The sequence below is a fragment of the Vidua macroura genome, chromosome 5 (assembly GCF_024509145.1).
Source record: "Vidua macroura isolate BioBank_ID:100142 chromosome 5, ASM2450914v1, whole genome shotgun sequence".
Classification (NCBI taxonomy): domain Eukaryota; kingdom Metazoa; phylum Chordata; class Aves; order Passeriformes; family Viduidae; genus Vidua; species Vidua macroura.
In genome coordinates, this window is record NC_071575.1 from 9,384,807 (window position 1) to 9,411,089 (window position 26,283).

At 46.3% G+C, this 26,283-nt stretch overlaps 1 protein-coding gene across 7 annotated transcripts in view; it reads right to left on the reverse strand.

The window, feature by feature from the left end:
* Nucleotides 1-17,733: 17,733 nt before the first annotated feature.
* PRR5 (proline rich 5) overlaps nt 17,734-26,283 on the reverse strand; it is an 80,681-nt gene continuing 72,131 nt past the window's right edge. For 5 of the 7 annotated variants that reach the window (XM_053978672.1, XM_053978673.1, XM_053978671.1 and 2 more), the window contains 2 exons: nt 25,719-25,857; nt 22,980-24,137 (listed from right to left, as the gene is read on the reverse strand). In XM_053978672.1, coding sequence (XP_053834647.1) covers nt 23,587-24,137; nt 25,719-25,857 — 690 coding nt within the window. In that variant the 3' untranslated portion in view covers nt 22,980-23,586. Of the gene's footprint in view, nt 17,790-22,775; nt 22,942-22,979; nt 24,138-25,718; nt 25,858-26,283 lie in introns of those variants that run through there. The other 2 variants (XM_053978675.1, XM_053978670.1) reach the window with 2 other exon arrangements.

A 26,283-nucleotide genomic window follows, 5' to 3' on the forward strand; every position in this document is an offset into this window, starting at 1 on the left:
CCCATCCCAAAGTGTGGATGCCAGCCTGGTCAGGGAGAGAGAAACAGCAATCGTTTCTCATAGTGGCTTGTGAGAATTGTCAGGGAATTGTAGGAATGTGATAACTTGTTAGTCTAAACAATCTGCAGGTGGTGTTTTCCACCTTGCTTTTCTGTTCCTCTCAAGGACGGGGTGTGAGAAATATGTTTTTATTAATTAGCCAATCAAATAGAATGTAACGTGTCAGTCTATTTAAGCCGAAGTTTCCTTTCCATAAAGACCTTCTTTTCCTCCTTTTTACACTGTGTCCTCTTCTGTTCTCTTGTCATTCTTGGCGCAAGGGTGACATCAAAGCCTTATGGTGGGAACTGCACTGTTACTTTCTATGTCAGATCATCTCTTCCTCAGGAACACCCATCAAGCCCTGCCTGTTCATCTTTGTTTGCAACAGTGAAGTATTGTCCACATTATTATTCAGCTAAGAATTTCCTTTTCCTAAAACATGATTTTAAAGTCACGGTGCCTAAAGCTCGGTATGTCTTTGGAACCATCAGTACCCGGTTATGGAGCTTCCTAAGTTGAATTCTAGGCTGCAGGTGAGACTTCAGTGGAGGAAACACTGCATGAATTTCTGCCCATGGTGGCACCTAAGTAAACACTCCAGATCTGAGGATGACAAGGACACTTGCTACTCCCATGTAAATAATTCATGGATTGATCTTTTGCCCTGTGATCTGCACAAGGCTGGCCATTATTACAGACTGTGCTGCTAGTTTCTATGGAAAACAAGGGAAATTGAGCTTATAGAGCAAAAATTTTTGAATATATTTATATAATACGGTAAGATATACTTGCAGGACGAGTACCTCTTACCATTTTCTGGAGAAGCAATTGTTTCGTCCGTTGTCTCTGTGCTGCTCTCTTCTGGCTTTCTAAGATGTATATGAAGGAAAAGAGAAGGAATGGAATTTCCACAGGCATCAGTGCTTCATGACACCAAAATGTTAATTTGCTCAGCACACATTGATTCTACTTTGAAAATTTGCAGATTTCCTCCACTTTCAAACATCTTTGATCAGCAGCCAGATGGTTAATGTTACCTTTAAGCAATTGCTGGGCATCCAGATTAGCGCTCTTCAAAAATTAAGGGCTCACAATGCTCAAATCAGTTTCTCCAACAGCTATTGAGTAAGATTGTCTGGGAGGGGTGGTTTTAACCATAAGATCAATTATAGCATGAAGTATCAATATTTAAAACAAGTAGACATTATCCTGTAATAAATATAATTTAAAAACAAAATAATAGAGTTATTGGTTAACTAAAAGTCTTAAAAGTTCCAAACAGAAATCCAATAAGATTGGAGCATCACATTCTATTTAACCAAGGGGAATACCTGAAGCAAAAAAAATCCCCAGAAGCATTTAGATAGTCAGTCAGTGAAAGGCTGTTAGAGTCAAAGGTTCAACCAGATAAATGTTTATTCCTTCTGCTGAAGGGAAAATCTAAGTATATCATATAACGGTCAATTTTGGCCTTGAAAACAGAGGTCCGTGAAACACCAAGGATCAACAAGGGGAATGGGAAGAAACTGCTCCCCAAGGAAGCACAAGCTGTAAGCGGGGGGCCAAGCACTGCACCAGCGGTGCCCTCATGCCTCCCTCCCTCTGGCACAGTCCCACAAGGACCTGTGATCATTAACAGCCCTCAACCAAGTGGCACAATGGACCAGCTTCAGGGTTCATCCAGAAAGCTTGGAGAGGAGATGGGGCCAGAGGCAAGGTTATAGCACAGGCTCTAGGTCTCTCCAGGAGACAGGAGGGCAGACAGGTACAGCTACAGCCCTCACTATTCCACTCAATCACTCCTGAGAGAAGTTGTGCTCTGCCTTTTCAGTACTTTGTGGGGAGCTGACAACAGCTCAGCCTCCTCTTCTCTAGACTAAACTCACCTATGTCTCTCAGCTTCCCTTTGTAAGACATGAGCTCCTCACCATCTGTGAGCCTTCTGCTGGACCCTCCTCAGGTTCTTCATGTCCTTCTGTGGACATTCTGTTCCAGGTGGGCCCAGCTGCCCTGAGCAGGAGCTGGAAGGAGCTTATCATGGTCTGTGTGCAGTGAGAGCACCCTGCCAGCTCACAGTCAACCAGGCATCCACTGTAACCCCAGGTCCTTTTTAGCAAAATAGCTGCTCAGCCAGTTGCTGATATGTGGGCTAATTCTGCCCCAGCGTGGAGCTTCACATGAGTTCTTACTGCAGTCTTTGTTGGTTCTTTTCTTGAGGATTTTGAGGTCTTTCTGGATGGAGGCTCTGGCATTTGTCTCTGCCACTTTCCCTACTATGGTGTCACCTGCAGAGATGCTGAGGGCGCTCTCTGTGCCCTCCTCCCCATCACTGCTGAAGGTGTTGAACAGTATCAGTCCCAGTATTGGCTCCAGAGCTCCCCAGGAGCAGCACATGTCAGGGGAGGGGCTGCTGACCACTGTCCTCTGAGTCTGGCAATTAAACCAGTTTTCCCAGCAGCCCTTTTGTCTCTTCCTCCTTTATAAATGACTGTGTTGTAGGATATGCTATAGGGAAGCGTCAGTGTATTCAGGATATCTCCCCACCCTGCTCCTCAACCAGCCATTTCCTTAATGTCCATTGCTGGCTTTATGTCAAATTGGGCTTTGTGACCATGTCCCTAAGCAATGCTTTTGTAAGTAACTTCTCTTTTGTCAGAGCACGAAATGCATCTTGTAAAATTCCCTGCCCTCCTATACAATGGGATGATGCCTCCCTGAGTTCTCCAGAACTTCTCTATAAAATCAGCCAGATCTCCTGAGCATCTTGCTGCTTCATGCCTGACTCCCACTGTTCTGCCCTGAGATTCCCTGAGGGAGAAAAAACCCACTCTACACTCCCAAGCATCCAAAGTGCTGCTCACCTCCCCAGACTCCCTCCAGCTCCTGAGCAGACGGCACACCAGGCAGCTGAGACTGATCCTGCCTTGAGTCATCACAACACATTCCCTTACAGCCCTCAGGAGGTTATGGCACTGGCTCTAGGACAAAACAAAGAAGTAAGTTAGGTCCCATTTAGAATTTTACTGCCTCGCCCCCACTGGCAGTGAGACAGATCTTTGGATAGTGCTAGAGCTGTTTTTTCAGCAGGGGAAGAAGGGGAAATTCCCAATGAATTTTGTGAGGAGAAAGGGATGAAAAATCGAATGGTTCATGAACGTTCAGAGTGCTTATATGGAGTTTGTGAGGGGAAAATCAATTTTTACTTGTCAAATTACTGGCAAAGAGGGGTGCCCCTTGAATATGCAGGTTTCAGTCGCAAGCTCCGGGCAAGTGTGCTATCCTGGCACAGTTTCTCCTGGCTAGGCATAGTTGAAAAGCTTTCCGCTAAGATGTAGACGACTAGAGAGGCAGAATACGGGGCTCCGGAGCTGTCCGAAGGGAAGTGCCGGTCCCCGGCGTCTTTGGGCAGAAGGGGCGCTCCGGAGCGCACCGCTGCCGCTCCAGTGATCAGTGCGCGAAGCAGCCGCTTCTTCGCCTCCGGAAGCCTGAGAGCGCCGTGGCTTGTAAGAGGCGAAGAACGAAGCTGCAAAGAAGCGGACTTGTGTGCACAGCCTTCAGACTGCTAGACAACGGTGGCTGCCACTCTCCTGCCTGTTGAATTCACGTTAGAATGTGTATGGAAGATATTAATGGACAACTTTCCTGTGCACCTACTTAGTCCTCCTCCATCTCTCTGTGGAAATTCTTGCACTTCCCTTTAGGCTCCGAGATCCAGAGAACTCCATGGCAGCTGCAGAAGAAAAAGATAGCACAGAGAGCACTGGTGAGTTTGATGTGGTTTATGCTGGGCAAAGGCAAAGTGCAGTCCATGGCTGGCTTTTACTTCTACAGCCTGTTGCAATGGGAGCAGGTGCTGTCAGGAGAGTTGTGAGGGTGAAAAATGGGATGGCACGTCTTGCTGACACAGGGAGTGCCAAGCAGCAGAGTGTTGTGCATTCTTCCAAAGCTGTTTGGAGAAAGAACGCTTTGCATGCCACAGAAACCTGGCACAATGAACATTTAAGAAAGTGCTTATGTTCATGTTTAGAGATGAGCTCCCATGGCTCTGCATTACATTGTCAAGAAGCAAGAACATATGCAGCTGACTGTGCTTGTGAATGAGCTGTTGCTGAAAGACCTGGTGTTGGCAGGTGTTGCCTGTGCCAGATTGGGCAATTTCCATCTGCCAGCACCGGGAATGCCCAGAGCTGGTGTTTGCTTGTACCCCCAGTGCCCAGGAACACAAGGTGTCCTTAAAGTCATCCCTCTCCAAGGAACTTTGAAAGAGTGCAAAACACACAGTGGCTCTGATCTTTACAAAATTGATGCTCAGCGAAGGCATTTAGCTTTGCCACTTGCCAGCATCTGTGCTACATGCATGCACTCTGAAATCTCTCAGGATCTTTTGTCCTTGCAAGGCTATAATGTGCATGCTGGTACTTTGAGCTGGGAAGGAGCTTGCAGAGAGCACAGCTATCTGACAGCAGTATGCAGGTTGTATAGGAAAGAGGGCTGCCCCTTGAATGTGGTGCAAGTACAAGTTTCTGGTCTACACTCCTGGCAAGCTTGTTGTGTTGGCATACTTCCTCTGTGCGAGACATAGCCAAAAAGCTTTCCATTTAAATTCAGATGTCAAGAAGTGCAGAATACGGGCCTACGCAGCGCTGAGAAGGTAAGTGCCTGGCCCAAGCATCTTTCAGCAGAAGCAGCATGCTGGAGCCCTTCGGCGGCGGCACAGTATTCATAGCAAGAAGCGGATGCCTATTCACCTCTGGGAGAGTAAAAGCACAACCAGTTACAAGAGATGAAGAATGAAGCTGCAGTGCACTGGGCTGGTGGCTGCAGCAAACTGGCTGTAAAAAATGTGGCTGTCACTGGTCTGCCAAACCAAATTCACTGTGGGAGTCGTAAGGATTAAAGTTCAGTGAGAGCTCCTTGTGCTGCTACATGAGACTCTTCCAACACCTCTGTGGAAATAATTGCATTGACCTTTAGGCTCCAAGATCCAGACAACACAATGGTAGATGCAGCAGAGTTTGACATGGCTTATGCAGGCCACAGAGAAGGTGCAGCCCTGCACTGGCTTTTAATTCTAGAGCCTTTTTCTATGACAGCAGCTGCTGGACGTTTATAACGAAGACATGAGAGTGAAAAAAGTGATGGCAGGTCTATCTGGGAAAGAAGATACAGAGCACTGTGCACAATTTAAAACTGTTAATAAAAGGAGGTACTTTGAGAACATTTTCTGTCTTGACATTTCCATCTGCGTGATCTCTTAGCTGCTTGGACAATGAAAGTGTGTAAAAATATTTGTGCTGCTAATTTCAGGTTGCACAGGAAAGAGGGTAGGTTGGAAAATGCCTTCTCTCCTGTCACATTTGTCAGTCAGAACTGCAGCTGGAAACACTTTGCTGTAACAGTAGACTCTGCCAATTTGAGAGAATGTGCTGATACTATACATATTGTTGAGAAGGAGCGTGCTAATCACTAGTGTGTTTCATTTAGTTTACTGACTGCAAAGGGACTATTAAGGACAGCACTAGATTTTTCTTGTAGGACTTTTTCTTTGAGAGTAGCTGCTGGACATTTTGAAGGGGTGTGGGATCTGCGAGAGTTAGAGTGCAAGATGGTACATAGACCTTGAGGGAAAGTGCCTCTCTCCAGGGAGCTGGATGCAGTTCAGTGGGTGCAAGTTACATGATGAGCAGCTGATGGCACAGAAAATGTTTGAAAAGGAAGAGGCCATGCTCCAATTGCTTTTTATTTTGAAGCTTATAAACTGCACAGCCAACAATGAAATTATTCCTCTTCCCTCTCCGCTACATGCAGGATCACATTCTGTCAGTGACCAAGAGCTAGAATCCACAGCGGAGCTCTTGCCCCCACACTGCTCCCATATGAACAGGGCTGGGCTAGAAAAGCACTTCTGTTTTTCCTGGCCACTGTCAGCACTCATCAAAATAACCACACCATGGCGTTGTCGACTCACAAAACAAGGACACGCATGGAGCCCAGCTCAAAACCACCACCAGGACACAGCCAAATCAGAAATGACCCTACTCTCAAATCAGCTGTGTCAGGACAAAAATATTTCACCAATCTTCCCCTTCCAAGTGGATACTCTTCTTTGCAGCACACTCAAAGGCCAACACCAACTCCTCTGCCCTAACAAACTCTTTTATTCTCATTTAGTCTGGTAACAAACTTGAAAACATCTGCCAAAAACAGAGCTCACAAAACTGTTGGCGGAGACAGCTCTTTGCTGTCTACAGTTTCAACTGCAGCCATCAAACTGCACACACAACCCCTGCTATTGACACTTCCCTTCTCAGCTCTAGGTACCCTCTAGGTACAGAGCCAGGCTCCAAATGGAATGGCACCAGGGACTGCTCACACACTAAAGCTACAAGGTCAATGCCTCTTCTCTTATAAAACTTGATGTGCATGACAAAGATGGATCCCCACGAAAGGTTATACAGGTTAATCATAAGAATGGTGGCTCCCTCCTGCAGTTACATTTGTAACTGAGTTGATATTCCAAAGCTAAATATTCCAGGCCTGTGAACAAAAAAGGAAGTCTTTGTCTTTTGCAAGAATTACCCCTAGGAGGATTTGTGTCAATTTTGATTTCTATGGTGTTAGCCCTATTGCAGAAAAAACAGGACTCTTCTTGTGCTCTCATTCCCCCTCTCTGCTTTGCATGCCCTAGTTAATCTACCAGTGTGACTCATTTGCTATCATCTCATAGTGCAAATTCTGCATAGTTTCATGTCCTTCCAAATGCCAGTTGCCAAGGAGCATAACCATTCAAGGGGCAAAGAATGGGTAGGGCTGGGCAGCTTCAGGTGCTGAAACTCTAAGTGGTTGAAGTCATGCCATATTAAAGTGACAGAGCAAATCACTTGATATAGGACTTTCAGCTGGACACCTCTGAGAACAGCAGCTTGTCAGCAATGACACAGCCATCTTTCTAGCTGTATTTCAGAAAGAGAAAAGGGACATCTTCAATGGTTAAGATGTTTGGCAAGAGAAAACATTAAGAAATGTACCACAAAATACATGAGCCAGATAAAGTGCATTTTTCTGAAAATTTTGCAGTCGTTCTTTCTTGCCTTTTCACAGAAAACAGTGGGGGGGTTTAATTATTATTTTTCTTTTTTTTTTGCTTTGTTGGCCTCCCTCTTTCCACCTGCAATTAACAATTTTGCCTTTCTTTTCTGGCTTCTCTTTCTTTACTTATAGAAGGCTGCATGAGGTCATCCAATCTTGTCATAAACATTCTCATATTGTGGGAATAAGTATAAGGTACATCTAAAGAGATAAAAGAAACCCAAAGATAGAGGTTTCTTACAGTCTTCTGTGACAACATTAGGACACAAGATATCTTTGAACTATGTTATGCTGTATTTATTTAACTTTTAGTCGGGGAACCCATACACCCAGGATGAAGCCCTCTGCCATGGATTCCATGTGGCTGCATCTGAAAGAATGTTAGGACAAAAGTCAGAGTGCTGCAGGATAACTTAACAGCTCTAGACATCTCGTATCAATTTAAAATCCTACCAATTGTCCAACTACACCCTACATTACCACCTTCCAGGCCCTGGGACATGTCCTATTATACCTACACCAGACTATGCAGCAGGGCAGAGCAGCTCCAGGCCAAATACACAGATACCACCCGTGACACAGAACAAGACAAACCAGGAGACACAACAGGGGCAGAAAGCTCTCAGTGAGAAGAATCTCCTCAAGGACTGAGAGAATGCAGAAAGTGATGACCGAGGTGACACTGATGGTGAGCTGATGAGACTCAGAGAACCCTGCAGGAGAAAGATGCTAACTGAATGACTTATTCCAAGCACCACAAAGATGGATGCCAGAGAATCCTACAGTCAGAATGCTCTAAGGATCATCACATTCGTACAAGTCCTAATCCTCTAGAACAGATCTCTGCGGTGCACAGCTGTTGAGAACAGCTCAGAACAAGACTTCAGAAGACATCTGACTGGATGCTTCGAAAGAGACATGCTACGCCAATGCCTGTCTGGGCTCCCGAGTCAAAGGTTCGATGGAATCAGCACTGGGCCAAGGAACACAGAGATCAGAGATGCAAAGATGGACACCTCGGCTTCTGATAAGCCCCTCAAAGGGCTAAGGCAAAAGAAACGTGACACGAGACACCCAAAAGACGCAGAAGGCATGACAGACAAGTGACACGCCACGCACTGGCACTGCTCTGCCCTGAGCACCTCAGCACTGTGAGACTTTCCCTTCACATGGCCTAAGGGGCCACCTCTTGCACATCTCCATCTCCAAAGCTGGCTCAAAAAGCCCTCCCAGCATCTCGCTTTCATCCTCTCTCAGGGTTGTGGCCCTCAACTTATCTCTAGGACGTCCAGGGATGAGAATACACGTCGGGTGCGACAGAAGGCTGCCTTGCCCACTGGGAATTTCCTACAGTCACCGACCTGTGGTCCCTTGCTCAACTACAGTCAAGAACACCAAACATCACTGCATGATCTTAGCTGCACAGTGGCCAAAACCCAACAATTCTGCTACTCACCATTCTCCTAAGAACACCCAGCTCCTCGGGCCGCATGCTTCAGCCGTGCTCGGAGGCCGACGCCCTCGTGGCAGGGACTGCCTGGGTTATGAGTTGACAAGGTGATGTGGCACTTCTGAAACTCGAGTGGACCCTGGCTCCTCCTCACGAGTTCCCCGACTCAGAGCAACTCCTTGGCCGCTCCTGAAGGCTCCCCGGGTGACACCTTCAAATGGAAAAGGTCAAGGCTTCATCACAGAGCCGTGTACTTCTTCCCAAATTCCCATGAGAGCGACGAAGCGGGTCTGTGGGCCGGTTGCTGAAGGGGTCTTGGTGTAATACGAGTGGACCACCTAAAGCACACAAACAAGAATAGACACTTAGAGCTGTAGCAGAAACACCACTAGACTAGCCACACAAATACATAAATTTAAAAAAATAACAAAACCCAAAAATTCCACCAAAAAAAGTCAACTGCATTTACTCATAACCAAGCTACCAAATACAATAACAAAGACCCCATGTCCAATCCCCTTAATAAAGCCTCTATAATCTATGCCAAAAAAGCTCTGCCTCTAACCAAATAAAGACAAAAAAAAACATGTCTTGTAAACTACATAAATTCATTAACATAACACATCAGAACCACAAGAATATAAAACCTTAGTGTGCACCAATACGCAGTACACACTGCCCTCATCACAACACATAAAACAAAACCTATTTCTATTATTAACATAACACAAATATCACAAAATTTAACTGTAATAAAACCTAAAAGAACCTCACTAAAAATGAACTTTAAAACTTCCATTTTAACCCAAATTTTCATACATTCTAAACATGAACTTCCTCCACAACAAATAATTCAAAAACCCAAAAAATTCAAACATTTAAAATAACTACTATAAAGCCAAAAAACATAAAACACCTGACCTCAACTTTCTTAAAAAAAAACCCCACAAATACTCCTTCCCTTCTCAACAATACACCAACAACACCAAACAACTCAAAATACTATAACTCCCATCCAAACAATACTCCATAAACTCAACCACCAAAAAATAATCAACAAAATCCACTCACCCTTCAACAACCACATTTAACCGACACACAAATCTAAAAAAAAAAAAATTAACTATAAACTATCATACCTTAAATAACTCCACCATTAAACACTCTTGTACCAAACTTATTAAAACTCCAATACAAAATAAAATCCACAACAAACATGCCGCTATCAACATTACCAATACATTTTTCTCCATTCCTCTAACAACCAAATACAAACCTAGATTTACCTGCACTTGAGAAACATACAATACACCTACAACCAACTACCCCAAAAAAAAAAAAATACAGTCCTACCATCTATCATAAATTCATCCAAATTAAACTAAAAAAAATAAAATTCCAAAACATCTATAATAAACCAACAACATTAGATAGAAAGTATAACAAAAATATTTTTAAAAATCATCCAAATTCTCCTAAAAAACTATTTTACCATCAAAAAAAAAAGCAAAATCAAAAAGCCTACTGAAAAAATCCAATTCCTAAAAATAAAATCACAAAAGAAGCAGCTTCAAATTCACAGCAATATAATCAAAAAAGTCAGAACTGCTCCACTAGCCAACAAAAAACCCCAAGCTATAAGAAAACTCCAAACCTCCTCAAAAACAAAGATTAAAACACAACTCCTCCTACCATCCCAACTACTGTGATTAAAACACATTCTATACAAAAAAGTCCTCTACCCTGCAATCAACTCCACATAAAACAAATAATTGCTCTCATCATACAGTGCACCCATATCAAAAGTCTAAATAGCCTTAAAACCTTAAAAATAACTACAAATCAACCCCAAAATAAAAACTTTAATCTCTAACTAACAAAAAAAACCCAAAAACAAATATCAAACTAAAACAACTCCACCATACAACCACCTACCAGCAAAAAAACTACACTCTTTTCACTAACAATTCTTATCACATCACAAAAATAAAAAAAAAACAAAAACCATATAGAAATCCACACAGCAAATCACAAAAAACACTAAAAGAAAGAAAACCAACCAGCTTACTAAACTCCAAACTGTACAGCTGACCCTGAACTTTACTAAAAAAGAAAGCCAAACCTCTACCTCTACACTAACTTAAAGAGTAACCAATACTATATAAAATTAACTTTTAAAAACCAAACTATTAAACGCTAAAAAAATATAAACCCCTAAAAACCAAAAACCAACTATCCAAATAAAAAACTACCTAAAAAATTCCACGTTCCCAAATACCCACGTTCCCAAAAATAAAATAAATAAAAAACAACAACGAAATACATCAAACTACAAAAAAACCCAAACAAATAAACTTAAATTAACTACAAAAAAATTATTCCTAACTCAATAAACCCATAATGCCTCGATCCATCAAAACAAAAATACCATCTAGAAATAAACACGATGCCAAGAGATAAACGTAACCACAAAGAATATCTCCCAAATTATCCGTAACCATAAAACATACACTACAATCAAATAAACCAAATAAAACCCCTATAATCTAATAAGCAGTAATGCAATTATCAGTATTAAAAAAACCCACTAATTAACTACATGATTCTACCTCAAACCCACCAAAACAAACACCACATACTCCCGCTAATAAAAGCCACCACAACAGAATTGAAAACCTACCCTCTACTTCATGTTGCGACCCATAAAAAACATTGCAAGCCTTAAGAAACATATCCTTTAAAAACATAATACCCCACACAAAAAAAAAAAACCAACAAAATTCAAAAAAATCCTTGTCATCAATACCTGAACCAAGAACATTCAAGAATTCCTTATCATGTATTAACTATAAACAAAAGAAAACGATACAATAAATTCCTAAAAGCCTCCTCAAAACCACTACATAAAAGAGCTTCCAAATATTAAATCCCGCGCTCCCGGCAGGAAAGCGGCTCCTCCGGCAGGCAGGGGCGGTGCCGCGCCGGGAGACCCCCGCCCGCTCCCCCTGCCCGGCGGGGCCGGCACCGGGCCCAGGAGCGGCCGGAGCGGCCGGCACCGGGCCCAGGAGCGGCCGGCACCGGGCCCAGGAGCGGGCGGAGCGGCCGGCACCGGGCCCAGGAGCGGCCGGCACCGGGCCCAGGAGCGGCCGGCACCGGGCCCAGGAGCGGCCGGCACCGGGCCCAGGAGCGGCCGGCACCGGGCCCAGGAGCGGCCGGCACCGGGCCCAGGAGCGGCCGGCACCGGGCCCAGGAGCGGCCGGAGCGGCCGGCACCGGCGCAGCGCCCGCGCCGCTTCTCCCGCCCGCCGGCCCGGCAAAGCTCCCCTCGGCTCCGCACGGCTCGCACCGGCAGCCCCGCCAATTCCCCTCCCACCTCAGCAACTCCCCAGGGGCAGAGGAAGCGCCCTCAAATGCGGCGGCACACCCCGGTTTCGACCCTTCAAACGCTGCGAGGGCTGCAGCTTCTTTCAGTTGAACCCCCGAAACTGACGCCACACTCAGGTGCTCACCTCACTTCAACAAGGGCAAATAAATGTGTTCTCCCCTTCAATTTCATCCCCTGTAAGAGCAGGAAAAGGGGTTTTCCTCAAATTACGGTAAAAGGGGGACTTTTGCCTCAAAACCCTTTAAAAGGAGGGACAACAGGGCTGCGCCCTCAATTTAAACCTTAGGATGATGAAAATGGGGGGGGCTACCCTCAGATCAAACCCATCATACGACAACAATATTTTTCCCCTTCCATTTAAAAAAAGAACACAGGGATTCCCGGACACCCCTAACACCCTGGAAAAGTCAGGTTTTCCTTCAATCAATACCCTCAAAATCACAAGTGAAGGGATCCCTCCCAGTTCAAACACAGAAACACAGACAATAATGGAAGAGCAGTTGCGTCCCTCAATTTGAATTTCATTTATCCTCATAACCCTTTTGCACCTCCTTTAAGCAATGCTCCGCGTGTCCAGGTGCTCCCCCGCACCCTGTCAGAAGCTCTCACCGTCCTTCCATGAGACAATCCCGGGAACCCCCCCATAAACTCCTCTCCTCCAGCAGCTCCATGCAAAAGTGAGCTGAGGCAAACCCCCTAAAACAGCCCCCGGCAGGAGCCACCCCCTCTTCATCCTCACAGCTCACACCTGGGGCTGTTGCCACTCTCCAACAGCACCTCTCACAGACACAGAACGAACAGAAATCTACGGCGGGTGTTGGCTTTTCTTAGTCAACCTGGTTACACGGTTAAAACACATACACGCACTGATGGTCATTGAGGGAAAGCTTTCCAGTGGAGAAAATAGTCATATTGGTAGCACACCTTGATACGCCTACAGAAAAAGCGAAATCAGCACCAACTCCTTAGACCCCTGCTGGGGAACCCAGCCCTCCTTGGGACACCCAAAGCAGCAGACCTCGAAAAAGGAGGGGAAAAGTCAAGCTTGGAGTGGAAAAAGAGAACATAAGTACACCAGCCTTTAAAAAAAAGCCTTCACACAGCAATAGTGGGAACCAGTCACATTTCTTCTTTCCTTGCTTTCTGTGATGACATAAATATTAAGTAAAAACACATTAAACACAAGGCAGAGCTAGGATTTTACAGGTCTTCATTTTGGCAGTCTGGATGACAAACGCCTCTTCTGCGACACGTTTTGGGGACTGGCAGAGAACGGAGGCAAAAGGTGCCAGAGAGCCCTTTCTATTCCCTTGAGTTCCTGCAGCAGTTCTCATGGTTTCAGGGCAATTGCTTGGTTCATTCCTAGATAAAAACGTTATGGCACTATTTTCAAAACTACTACCCACCTCTACTCGGAGTTTCCTACGTTCCTGTTTACAAATGAGTGGATAGAGAGAGGGTTTCTTTCCAAATTAATTTAGCGATAAATTCCTATTCTTTACCAATACCTATAAAAACGCGAAACAGGTTTTATAGTATTCTACTCATACCCCTCCCTGTGAATTTTGTGGCAGCTTTGGGTCCCTCTGGGGGACGACGCCCAGCATGACCCCTCTCATTTGCCACCCACCTGCTCCTCCACCGCAGTGTGCCTCCCTCTCCTAGGGACCTTGGGGTGCCCCAAATGACATCAGAGCCCCGAGTCTTCACCCCCTTTTCCTGACCCCCAAAGAAGGCACAGAACGAGTCAAACTGCTTTGGACAGCAGCGCAGCACTTCCTTCGAACTCTTTCCAAGGGACATCGCCCCCGAAAGGGACTCTGCTAGAACAAGAAAGGGGGGGAGCAGCCCCCAGAAGGGTTGAAGTTCCTGCCAAGCCTCGCTGTGACAGGCGAGGGGCAGAAAGAGGGAGTGGCAGAGACGGCGGGGACGCGACGGCACGGCTCAGCATGGCACGGCTCAGCATGGCACGGCTCGGCACGGCTCGGCTCAGCACGGCACGGCACGGCAGGGCTCGGCTCGGCTCGGCTCGGCTCGGCTCAGCACGGCTCGGCTCGGCTCGGCTCGGCTCAGCACGGCACGGCACGGCTCGGCACGGCTCGGCTCAGCACGGCACGGCACGGCTCGGCACGGCTCGGCTCAGCACGGCACGGCACGGCTCGGCTCGGCTCGGCACGGCACGGCACGGCTCGGCACGGCTCGGCTCGGCACGGCTCGGCACGGCTCGGCACGGCACGGCTCGGCTCGGCTCGGCACGGCTCGGCTCGGCTCGGCTCGGCACGGCTCGGCACGGCACGGCTCGGCTCGGCTCGGCTCGGCTCGGCTCGGCTCGGCACGGCACGGCTCGGCACGGCACGGCTCGGCACGGCACGGCACGGCACGGCACGGCTCGGCTCGGCTCGGCTCGGCACGGCACGGCTCGGCTCGGCTCGGCTCGGCACGGCTCGGCACGGCTCGGCACGGCTCGGCTCGGCTCGGCTCGGCTCGGCTCGGCACGGCTCGGCACGGCACGGCTCGGCTCGGCACGGCTCGGCTCGGCACGGCTCGGCTCGGCTCGGCTCGGCACGGCTCGGCACGGCACGGCTCGGCTCGGCTCGGCTCGGCTCGGCTCGGCACGGCTCGGCACGGCACGGCACGGCTCGGCTCGGCACGGCTCGGCTCAGCACGGCACGGCACGGCTCGGCACAGAGCGGGGGTCACTCTCAGCGTGATGTTGGCAAAGCCGCAGGTCCGGCGGGGCCGGGCGGGGTTTGACCGGCACGGGGGGATCCGCCGAGAGCCTCCGGCCCCGTGCGGGGACTCCTGCAGGGGCCGAGGGGCGCCGGGCTCCGGCCCTCTGGGCTTTATTCTCCGGTACCCCGAGCCCCGCGGCTGCGGGGGAAAGAAGGAAAGGGGGGACGGGAAGAGAGGAGGGATAGCAGGGAATGAGAAAGGGTAGGGAGGGAGGTCGGGCTGTGGAGGAAAGCGGGAGGGGAAGGGAAAGGCCGGGAACGGGGGAAGAGGGACGGTGGACAGAGGAGGGAGACACGGGGAACAGAATGGAGTAGCGAGGTAGGGAGAGGACAGGAAGGAGCCGGGTTTGTGGGGAGAGAGGAAAATGGGGGAAAGAGAGATAACTAAGGGGAATACGGGGAGGAGGAAGGAGGGATAGCGAGAAGGACAGGAGGGGGAGGCGCACAGAGCCCCGACTCCACCCCGAGCCCGCCCCGGCGCCCGCACTGCCCGGGATGCTGCGCTCGGCGGAGCTCGGCTCGGTTCGGCCCCACTCGGCTAGACTCGGCTGTTATCGGGTGCATTCAGCTAGATTCGCCTCTTCGGCGACGCTGGGCTCGCTTCGGCCCGAACTCGGAGCCGGTCGCTGTGTTCGGCGCAGCTCGGCTCGGCTGAACTCGGAGGCACTCGCTGCGTTCGGCTCGGCTCGGCTCGGCTCGGCTCGGCTGAACTCGGAGGCACTCGCTGCGTTCGGCTCGGCTCGGCTCGGCTCGGCTCGGCTCGGCTCGGCTCGGCTCGGCTCGGCTGAACTCGGAGGCACTCGCTGCGTTCGGCTCGGCTCGGCTCGGCTCGGCTCGGCTCGGCTGAACTCGGAGGCACTCGCTGCGTTCGGCTCGGCTCGGCTCGGCTCGTCTCGGCTCGGCTCGGCTCGGCTCGGCTGAACTCGGAGGCACTCGCTGCGTTCGGCTCGGCTCGGCTCGGCTCGGCTCGTCTCGGCTCGGCTCGGCTCGGCTCGGCTGAACTCGGAGGCACTCGCTGCGTTCGGCTCGGCTCGGCTCGGTTCGGCTCGGCTGAACTCGGAGGCACTCGCTGCGTTCGGCTCGGCTCGGCTCGGCTCGGCTCGGCTCGGCTCGGCTCGGCTCGGCTCGGCTCGGTTCGGCTCGGCTGAACTCGGAGGCACTCGCTGCGTTCGGCTCGGCTCGGCTCGGCTCGGCTCGGCTCGGCTCGGTTGCCTGAGGGCGACGCGGGCGGGGCCGAGGCGCCGCGCGGGGAAGCGGCGCCGCCTCACGTTAAACACGCAAAGCTCGGTGTTCTCCTCCTGCCGTGTCCCGCGGGCGGCCCGGCCATCGCACGGAGACGAACGGGAGCACGCGGTTGGGCAGGAGCTCATTAGGCGGTGACTGCACTCGCGCTAATTAATGGTCATGAGAGCAGGAGGCTGGGTTCGGCGGGGTTCGGTTCGGTTCGGCCGGGCTCGTAAAACTCGGTTTGGTTCGCTTCGGTTCAGCCGACCTCGTAAGGTTCGGCTGAACGCGGCTACGTTCGGTTCTTTTCAGTTAAACTTGGTTAGGTTCGGCTTTTCGCCTAATTCGTCTCGGTTCGGAAAATCTCGGCCAAATTCGTCTCTTCGGCTACACTCGGCGCTTCCCGGCTACACTCGGCTATTGGCTGCCTCTCGGCTATTGACGGCTATTATCGGCCACACCCGGCTGGATTCGGCCATTCGGCAGAGCTCGGCTCGGTTCGGCTGGGCTCGGCTACGTTCGGCTCACAGATTTCCTGAGGGCGGCTCATTCTACATGACACAAATTGCCGCTTCTAAAAGGTTTGCGGCTCTTTAAAGAAATATAATTGTAACTCAACTCTCGGGACAGAGCTGATGGCTGCTTTAGGACAAGAATATTTACATGTAGAAGCAATTCCCTCATTTGCATCTCGTTTTTATTTAAAACCCCCCCACCCCCCAAATTCCATACATGTCACAAGGAAAGTGTAGTTCTGGTTTTCTCCCGTACACTGTTTGTACAAAGGACCTGGGTGCAGCACACAGTCGTGATTCAATTGAATAAATCCTGGTTTACATTTCAAAGGTTCTCGCTCTGGCACTGCATGTTTGCAGATCTGGACTGGCATGCTCAGCTACCCTCCTGGCCACATTCCAGAACAATGTACCAGATTTCCCAGAGAGTTCCCAGTAAAACTCACGTATAATCACTGAGCAGAAAATCCTTTGGGGTTTAGTTCCATCTCTCACCTGTTCCAAGCGGAGGGAAGACGGTTTTTTGTCGCACATCGCAGCAGCAGCGATGGATCAGGGCTTGCTTTTTTTTTTTTTTTTTTTTTTTTTTTTTTTTTTTTTTTTTTAAATTAAAAAAAGGGTAATAAAAATAAACCAGGTCTGACATAAGTGTCTTGAAGTGCCATTCAAGCTTTTTAAACCCAAGAAGACCGTCCTGATTCCCAAACCCAGTCTTCTATTCATACTGGTTTTGGTATCATGAAATCAGCCAGGCTCTCCAAGAAGCAATAAATCATCATGACTAAACCTCTATCTCCTGGTTCTTTGCAATTACACCCCACTGGAGGAAGCTCTGCAGCCTTTTTTCCCCCATCCTGTATTAGAGAGAGGATGGATATTAAGGGCACACACATGCACAAACAGTCTTTTTGGTTCTTCAAAAAGATAAAAATGTAATAAAAATGACATAAGTAATATTGTCTCTCAAACTGTTCAAGAAAAGGGAAATTGAAGCTTTAATGTCCCACTGAGAGATGTTGAATAAAATCTTCCCACTGAGTTTGCACACAGAAATAAAATAGTGATTTTTTTGACCAAACAAGGTAGGTCTATATGGGAACAGTCAGGAGATGCTCACGGTGATGAGGACGGAGCACAGAAGAATGTTAAAGGTGAAGTGTTAGTCCCCTGAATTAATGCCCTGATGTAGCCAATTTTTTTTGCTAAGAGACATAATAATTTCTTCCCTTTGTTTCCGAGTCACCCTGTAATTCGTAACCTGCACCAACCTGACGCGGCTAAGTGACAAATCCGGCTCCTGTGCTCCAAGCCACATGTCCCTGACGTGAAGGGAAGTCAGGAATAGAGAAACAGCTGTGGAAGAAAGGTGACAGAAAAATCAGAACAGATATTCTTCTATTTCCCCACAGGATTACCAAGCCAAGCTGCTTGGTATCTCCAGGACTGTGTTTTAAAAGGGTTCCCCAGCTCTTTTCCTAGCTGGAAAATCTGGAGTGGCTTTGCCCATGCAAAGCCAATGATCCTACTCACAAGAAGGAACAAATCAGTTTCCTGTTAAATAAAACAGCTGGAAATCTGACCTGTCAGATGCTCTCACTGACCAGCAATAGAGATCAGCATCCAGGCTCACGTGGACTTGTTTTTTAAATATCACAAATAAACTTAAATCAACAAAAAATTATTCCTGACTCAATAAACCCATAATGCCTCAAACCATCAAAAATACCACCTAGAAATAAACACGAAGCCAAGAGATAAATGTAACCATAAACAAGATCTCCAAAATTATCCGCAACCATAAAACATACACTACAATAAAACCAAATAAATAAGACCCCTATAATAAACAATAATACAATTATCAATATTAAAAAACCCTAACCAATTAACTACATGACACTACCTCAAACCCATCAAAACAAACACTATATACTCACAATAATAAAAACCACTACAAAATAATTAAAAACCTCCCCTCTACCTCACGCTATGGCTCACAGAAACCATCTTACACCTTAAAAAATATATACTTTAAAACCATAATACCCCACAAAAACAAAATCCAACAACAAAATTAAGAAAAAAGTATAATCCACACCTGAACTAAGAACCATAACATTAAAGAAGTAGACAATATCCTTTATCATACACCAACTGCAAACAAAATAAAACAATACAAAAATTATTAAAAACCACCTTAAAACCACTACATAAAAAAACTTTCAAAAATTAAAATCTGCATCTAACAAAAGCCATCTAATAAATTAACACCCAAAACTCCAGCAGCCGAGCTGCCCCTACCAAATCTGTATGTATCTGGAAGGCCGGGGTCCACCTTGCATACCTTCAGTGCTCTTCAGCATAAAATGTATCTGTTTTCCTTTTAAAAGTGTACTTTTGACATTGTGGAAAGGTGCAAACAAGACTACGACTGCAAACTGGACATTTTGTTCTCCTGGAGAGCATGATGGCAAGGATTTATGTTTTATTAAAATGGCTACAAATGTTCTTTGCAGCATTGCTGGCTCGATTGATACCTGGGTTTCTGCTCCCTGCCTCCAAATTTTGGTACTTTTCTCAAAGTTCTGGAATGACAGTTACACCTCTGCAGACCACAGCTGAAAAATAACACTAAAGAACTTCTGACACCTTCATTTTTAAGATGTTCTTACAGCATATTATCCTAGTAAAGGGGCAATCCATACATCTCTAACCAGAACTAGAGACAGAGGTATCAGTTATTTTCACATAATCACATGTCTGTATAATGGCCTTAGGAGAAGTTGGCACACAGTTCTTCTGTTACCACACCTTGGAGGTTCAGATTTAGTCAAAAGCACCATTGAAACCAATGTGCCAGGAGCGTACTGAATAATGAAAGTAATTTTCTCCATTTCTATGACAGAAAAGCCCTCTATTTGGACAGCATTATTTGCAGGCAATTATTCTGCTACTTCCAGCAGTGCTCCAGGGAGCTGTATTACTTCTCCACAGAGCTCAGGAGCTGTTCATTAGGTTGATCTCTTATAGTCTCCCAGTTCCTTTCGCTTGCATAATGTTCACCCTGCAGTGCCATATGACAGGAGCTTTAAGTGCTATCTGTTGCTCTGTATTACCCTCATAGGGCTTTGGAACCCATCCCAGCCAGGGAAAGAACAGCTTTTGATTCTTGGATTAGGACATGAAGTGCCACAGTTTATCGTAACGGGGAGCATAAATAATGGAATAACTGGCATACTCAGAATGCCACTTTAGGGCAAAGCTCAAGTGACACTGCCCTATAGCAGGATTTGAACAGTTCAAAGTCCATCACTTCATAAATACATTTTGGCAAGAACCTGCACTATTCTCTTTGACATGTATTTCTCCTTTGTAATGACTCAGTGGTTTGTTTCTAGGACTTCCATATCCCTGACACACTTGCACTGGGATTACTAGCAGGAGGATCACAAATTTAGGTAGTCTTGTATCTGTGCAGCATTTAAAGTCAAGGAACACTGGGCTTGGCCAGTAAGACCATCACATCCAGTTTTACAATTTACAATCATATCTGCCTACGCCTTTTAACATAAACTTGAAAAAGAGACAAAATTCCATCCTACCACTGTTGCAATAGGGAACTGAACTCTGATTTCAGACATTTTCATCCTGCTTGAGCAGGGTGGTTGTACCAGATGACCCCACTGGTGGGTCCCTTTTAACCTTAATAATTTTGTAATTTTCAGGGTCTTCAGAGCAAGCCTGCTGAGTTTATAATCTTTTATTTAATTAAAAAAGATGGAAGTGTAGCTTGAACCCTGAAAGTCAAAATGCGCTTATTCCTTACTTATTCATTACCCCCTGAAGTAGAGCTGCAGCTCAGCAGACAGAGAGGGACTTCTGTGAACACTGCATTTGTCACCTATGACTAATTTAATTCAGCAAGCTCTAAACCACAGGTTAGTCTGTTCCACTACAGCATCATCAGGGCAACTTACATTAACTGAAGCAAACTGACATCCTCTTCATCCTAAAGAGGACAAATATAAGCCTTTTACTTCAGCTCAGCAGAACTCATAGTTCATCCTAACAAGAGGTAATGAATCCCAGCAGCTATCAGTGAACCCAACCTCTTTAAATACTCATTTAACCCTACCTCAGCTGGTAATCAAAGTTCTGGGGGCGAGGCTAGGCTGAATTTCTCTTTTTTGTCCTTCTCTGGAGCAGTCCTAGTGAAGTGGCCTTGGACTCTATCTTCTGAGGAGGCTAAGTGCTGCTAATGAAAACCTCTAGGAGATTTTTCTCATGTTGCTGCTAGAACTGTGACTTTGAAGACCTCACTCTTAAGAGCTGGAAATGTAAAAGCGAATTGGATGTCTTGGGCTGCAATGCCCCAGTACCCCAGGTACTGGGGGCAATCCCCTAACAGTGCATGTGAGAAGGTGAAGTGAACCCATGCCAGGCTGCCTGTCTTGGACAAGTGGAAACACTGAAGACAAGGCTATTTCCTTCTTGAGGCTTTCTGAGGTGGCTGTTAGGAGAACTTCTCTTATGCAGTCACTCTCTTGAACCCAGTCTCTTAATAACCTTCTAAAACAAATAGAGGAGAATTTTTATTCCCTATCTCCACGTGTGCAAGGTAGGAAAAGTTAGTTAATTGCCAGCATACCAGAGGATTCCATCAGAGGAATCCTCTATACCAAGGTCTTCCATCAGAGCAGAAGGCACTAACCATGCAAAACCTCCAGTGGGAAGGATCCTAGCAGTCCTCTTCTTTCCTCCGTTGAAAAAACTATGCTTAAACATTCCCCAGTAATTAAATATGCTTATGACTCTTAAAACATTTAAAGTTCCTTAAGGGAAGAAGATGTGTGGAGGCACTATATGATCCACTATATTTGTTATGTTTGGGGTTATATTTTTATGTAATGGTTTGAACCTTATCTTTTCCTCCCTGCACTGTGTCCTTAAAGCAAGGCTGTGGACACTTTTTCTCCAAATAAAATAGTAATTTAGGAAACAGAACAGTGTTTGTCAGAAAGAATGAGAGTAGAGACTGAGGGTGCCAGCATGCTGACTTGTACCACTTTAGGACACATTTGGAATCATCACTCCTGTCATATACTGGATCCAATTTCAGCAAGAGTTCCACTCTCTCCTGTGGTTTCCACAGAGCCAAATAAGGCAAGAGTTCCTTGAGACTGAGGGCTCATCATGCCCTCCAGCAAGGAGAGGGGTGCAAAGACCCATTGGTAGGACCTCAGATTGATCAAGTTGCCAGCATACTCTTGAATGTGCCATGGAGCACAGCTGTGGGATTGTGTAGGCGTTGACATGGCCACAGAGAGACCAAATGGATGATCTGATAACCTGCAACTTAAATTTAGCTGCAGTTCCAGAGGGATAGTCTGATAGCCTGCTTCCTAAGACATTTCATTTATTGGACCTCAAAGATCCCCCCAGGCACCGGAGCTGCTTTCTCTGAGGGTATATTGCACCACACCTGCATTTCAGGCAGTTGGTGTTTAGTCCCTCCTCACTGATTCTGCCCCACATCTTGTGTTCACTGGCTGAGGTGGGAGACTTGCGTACAGAAGCAATTATTTATCTCTGCATAAGAGAAACTTCTAAGTATGATCTAACTTAAATGCCTACCTGTAGGGCAGGCTGCACAGCTGAACTTGCCAAACACGGAGAAGCTAAACAGGCACCAAACCCTTGCCTCATTTCTGGGGGAGGCCCTCAGATGGCTTCTGAGCTTCTCAGATCTCTGCATTACAGGGAGTCTGCACATCTCTCCAGCAACTGAAATCTTGAGCAGGGAAGCAGGGTGGTAGAAAAAGACTGAGCTAACATATTGTGAGGCCAAAGGAAACTGAGTGTCAGAAGCACAGCTTTGAGTCTAGAAACATAATCAAAGCCTGGGGAAGAGTGTGGCAATTGCTGGGGTCAGCAGTGCAAGTACAGAGCAAAGCTGAACAGTCCCTGAGCAAAGCACCAGGCACTGCCCAGACCAAACCAAAGACCAGTGTCTGCTGAGCAGCTCAGGAGACATCAACTGACTCCTTCCACCACAGCACAGGCACAAAATGGAGTTGCCTTCACTGCAAAACCCCCTGATCAAAACTGTATTGTGCAACAGGATTTCTGCTTCACCTTGGTATCACATGCATCAATCCTCTGCAAAACTACTGATCCAGCTCCTACACCACTGTGTTATTGCAAGGGAAGACTGGGTGTGCTCAGGATAAGAAGAGCTGCAAGGTTCACACTTCCCAAAACCATAACTGACAGCAGATGCATTATGGTATTTCTGTAAGAATATAAATATATAATGATGATTTCCCCTGAGAGGCCATATTTTCATTTATTTAGGAAACAAGTAAGTTGAAATATGATGGAATCTCTCCATACCACAGATGCTTCAGAAGTTGACAGTATGGATTTCTCAGAAGTGCCACATTCAGAGCAAATTAATTTCAGTCTTGAAAGTCTTGAGACAACTCTCACAGACACAAGGTACTGGCTGAGGAAACAGTGAAACAGAAAATGAGACACTAGGCATTGTGGAACATCAGGAAGTGTATTTCTGTTTATTTGCCTTTCTTCAAGAACTCTAAGTCACCATTAGGCAAAGGAGTGCATACAAGGATGTACAAGAAAAAAGATTAAAAGAGACTTTTTTATTATTGTATTCTGTGGCATGAAAGCCCAAAGCCTTTTGTGTTTCTTTGTTTGTTTTGAAAGGATATGTTTCTACTCTGGCTGAGGTGTTACAGTTCAGAGAACAACCAACCATCAGCAGGTAACCTCTTTAGAAAATCAGAAGTGAGCAAAGCTATTTGCTGAGCTGTTTTCCTGAACAAACACTGCCAGCTGCACTAATAGTATTTTACCAGACACTTGTGAGTTTGTGAACTCCTAAGTTTATAAAGAAATAGGAAATCCATCTGCAGGGTGACAGGGATGGGGAAAAGCGGTTGAAGTTGCTTCTCCCTCAGCAGATTCCCACCTACTATAAACAAATGGTGTTTGTTCAGTACAGCCATGATGACCTGGCAAATCTGCCTTAAATCTGCCCAGGCATAGACAGCTTGCCCATAGTCTGACACACTGTCTTAGCAACTTTCACATATAATATAAAACCCCACAGTTTGTCTCCTAATATCCTTCACACAATGCTCTGTCTGTTCACATCCACATTGTATGCTGATGAATTGGAACAGCCTCGGCCAAAATCAATGAAAATGCCTTCAGAATCAGAGTCGATGGACTCCAAAATCTGATCCACTATGTTCTCAGGGCTGGAAGAGGGAACTGGAAGTAAGGAAGTGTCTCTGTCTAGCTCAAAAGACCTGTGTGGGTCGCCAGTTGAGTGGAAGAGTCCTTTCTGTTGCTCAGCCGTGCTGAGTTTGCTGGCGCACTGCACTGACCCAGTGCTGGGCCTCTCCTGGTCTCCTGGCAGTGAGCTTTTCATGGTTGTCACGGAGCTCTTGGAACCGTTGTCCATGATGGTGGTGAGGTTGGAGTACCCCTGGAGCTCCAAGCAGGACGTCATTTCTGAGACGGAGTGCCTTCGGATGCCGGTTCCGTTGGCAGCTATGCTCTCAGTTTCATACTCGGCCACCGGCGTCAGCAGTGGATTGTTGTAGCTCTTTGATCGCACCACGGGGTTCTTGGCAAGGATGTCACCCGACTTGGAACGTCTGAAGAACCGCTTCTCTGTAAACAAACATCCAGAGTAGTATCTGCAAAGTCTCCTATTATGGTACTAATAATTATGAGTGTTCAAAAGAAATGTGAAGTCCTGATTATTCATAAGCTTTTCTTGAATGAAACTTTTCTAGAAGAAGACATTTTGCTGATTTTGTAGATTCACAGGTTTCAGATTTCCTAGATTTCTTTAGCATACTGAAGACCCCAAAACTATCTTTACAAATAATAACTGAGATTCCCTTATATTCACACAACTTCACCAGCTGAAATAAAACAGTAAACACAGTGAGAGAGGTGATATACAGTTGTAAATACTTCCTTTAGACAAGAACAGAAAGTGCAATTCTGTTCTTTTTTCAGGCTATAAATGTTTTTACTCATTTCTAGTATCTGAAATGTAAATTTTCCACTCATCCTGGGAAAATAAAGTCTCTTCAAATTTGGAGCATGAGGATTTAAACAGGCAGTTTTTCTACTAATTCTGGAAAAACGTTCAAAGTTCAGAGACCAGATGGGGGAGACCACCAGGAGTGATTGAAAATGTTAACTAGAGGGCAGTGCCCACAGAAACCTCTTTTTGGGGGAGCAAATCTGCCTTAAATCCAGCAGTGATTGCCTGAATGCTGTTAACCAAGTGGGATTTTCCCAAAAAATAAGCAGCAGATGGCAGCAAGTGAGCACAGAGCGGCTTCTCTGGCAGTAGTTTAGCACTGGAATGTCCTGGCAGTGTGAATAAAATGACCATCATGAGCAAAACGACCACCACTCAAACTCTGTGCAGGTCTCAGTGCTCAGATTCACTCCTGCTATCAGAAGAAAAAGTGGTGTGAATAATAGGTCTCACTTTTGAAGCTTTCTTTCTGCTACTCTCACTTTGCCAGCCCATGAAGGAGGCAAAACTGGACCGGGGATCAAATTACTCTCTGGAAGTCAATGACAGCCACTGCAAATAAACTGTCTGCTTTAAATCAGGATGCTGGTATATGTTCCCTGCAAACTCTGTAATTTCCTATACATATTCCAATCTCTTAAAATTATGCTATTGTGCAATTATGTGCTTACCTGGACACAAATTCCAATCATATGCTGTACTACTAAAAAAGCCAATTTCTGTATTTAAGAAAAAACTTTTACATGCTTGAAAGCTTATGTGTTAGTCTTCTCTAAGACAAATTCCTACTCTCTTCCCTAATTTTAACAGCCTTGTATGATCTTTGTGTACTAATGAACACTGATGAAAATGAATTACTGAGTACTTTAGAAGTGGCTTCTTGCTTCTTCCTCTCACTGTCCATAAAGCATCCTGTGTTAAAGCTCTCTTGTTAAAAGGTAGAATGGAAATGCTAAACACACTCTAGATTCATTTTACTGATTTTTTTTATTACTGAGCACTTTTATGATGATCTGTTTTCATCTTTTGTCACTGCAAGTTTCACTGCGACTCTGCACCTTGCATGGTCTTAGAAGAGAAGCCTGATGTACTCATGTAAGCACTGGCAGTCACCTCTTGTGCAAGCCCTGGCCCTGCATGGAGCAAGGTTTTGGGAAGCCCCATGCTGTGCCAAATGGAGTCTGTGTTGTTCTTACCCAAGATACAGGCAGAGTGCGTGAAGGGTCCGTCACTGGAATACAGACCGTACGTGCCCAAGTAAGGAGAAACAACTTTCTGGATCAGGGATTCCAGTTTCAAATAATCTTCAGACACACCTTTTGACTCATGAACCCCCTGAAAAAGAGGAAATACCCAAGATGAGCACTGCCCCCTCCAATCACAAGCTCTCCTGGCTCACCAGGACAACCAAAGAAGAACAAGCATTTTCACTGAGTGAGAACAAAGGTGCCCTGCAATGTGATCCTGGTTCGCTGGTACATCCAGGAAAGTACATGCTACTTAGTGCACAGCACGCAGGGAAGGATAGAGGACATGATCTGTAAAAAGGAATTAAAAACATCCATGGACTTTTTGCTATTGCATTCTTACAGTGACTTCCTGAATGATCGCATCTGGTACCACAAGGTGTCACTGCCATCTCGGCAATACCAACAGCATTAAGAAAAAAGTGAAACTAAGACCCTCAGAAATATTTCTTCCAGGATATTTTCCACAACCAATAATTACAGTAAAGAAGTTTGTTCTCTTTCCTCATCCATC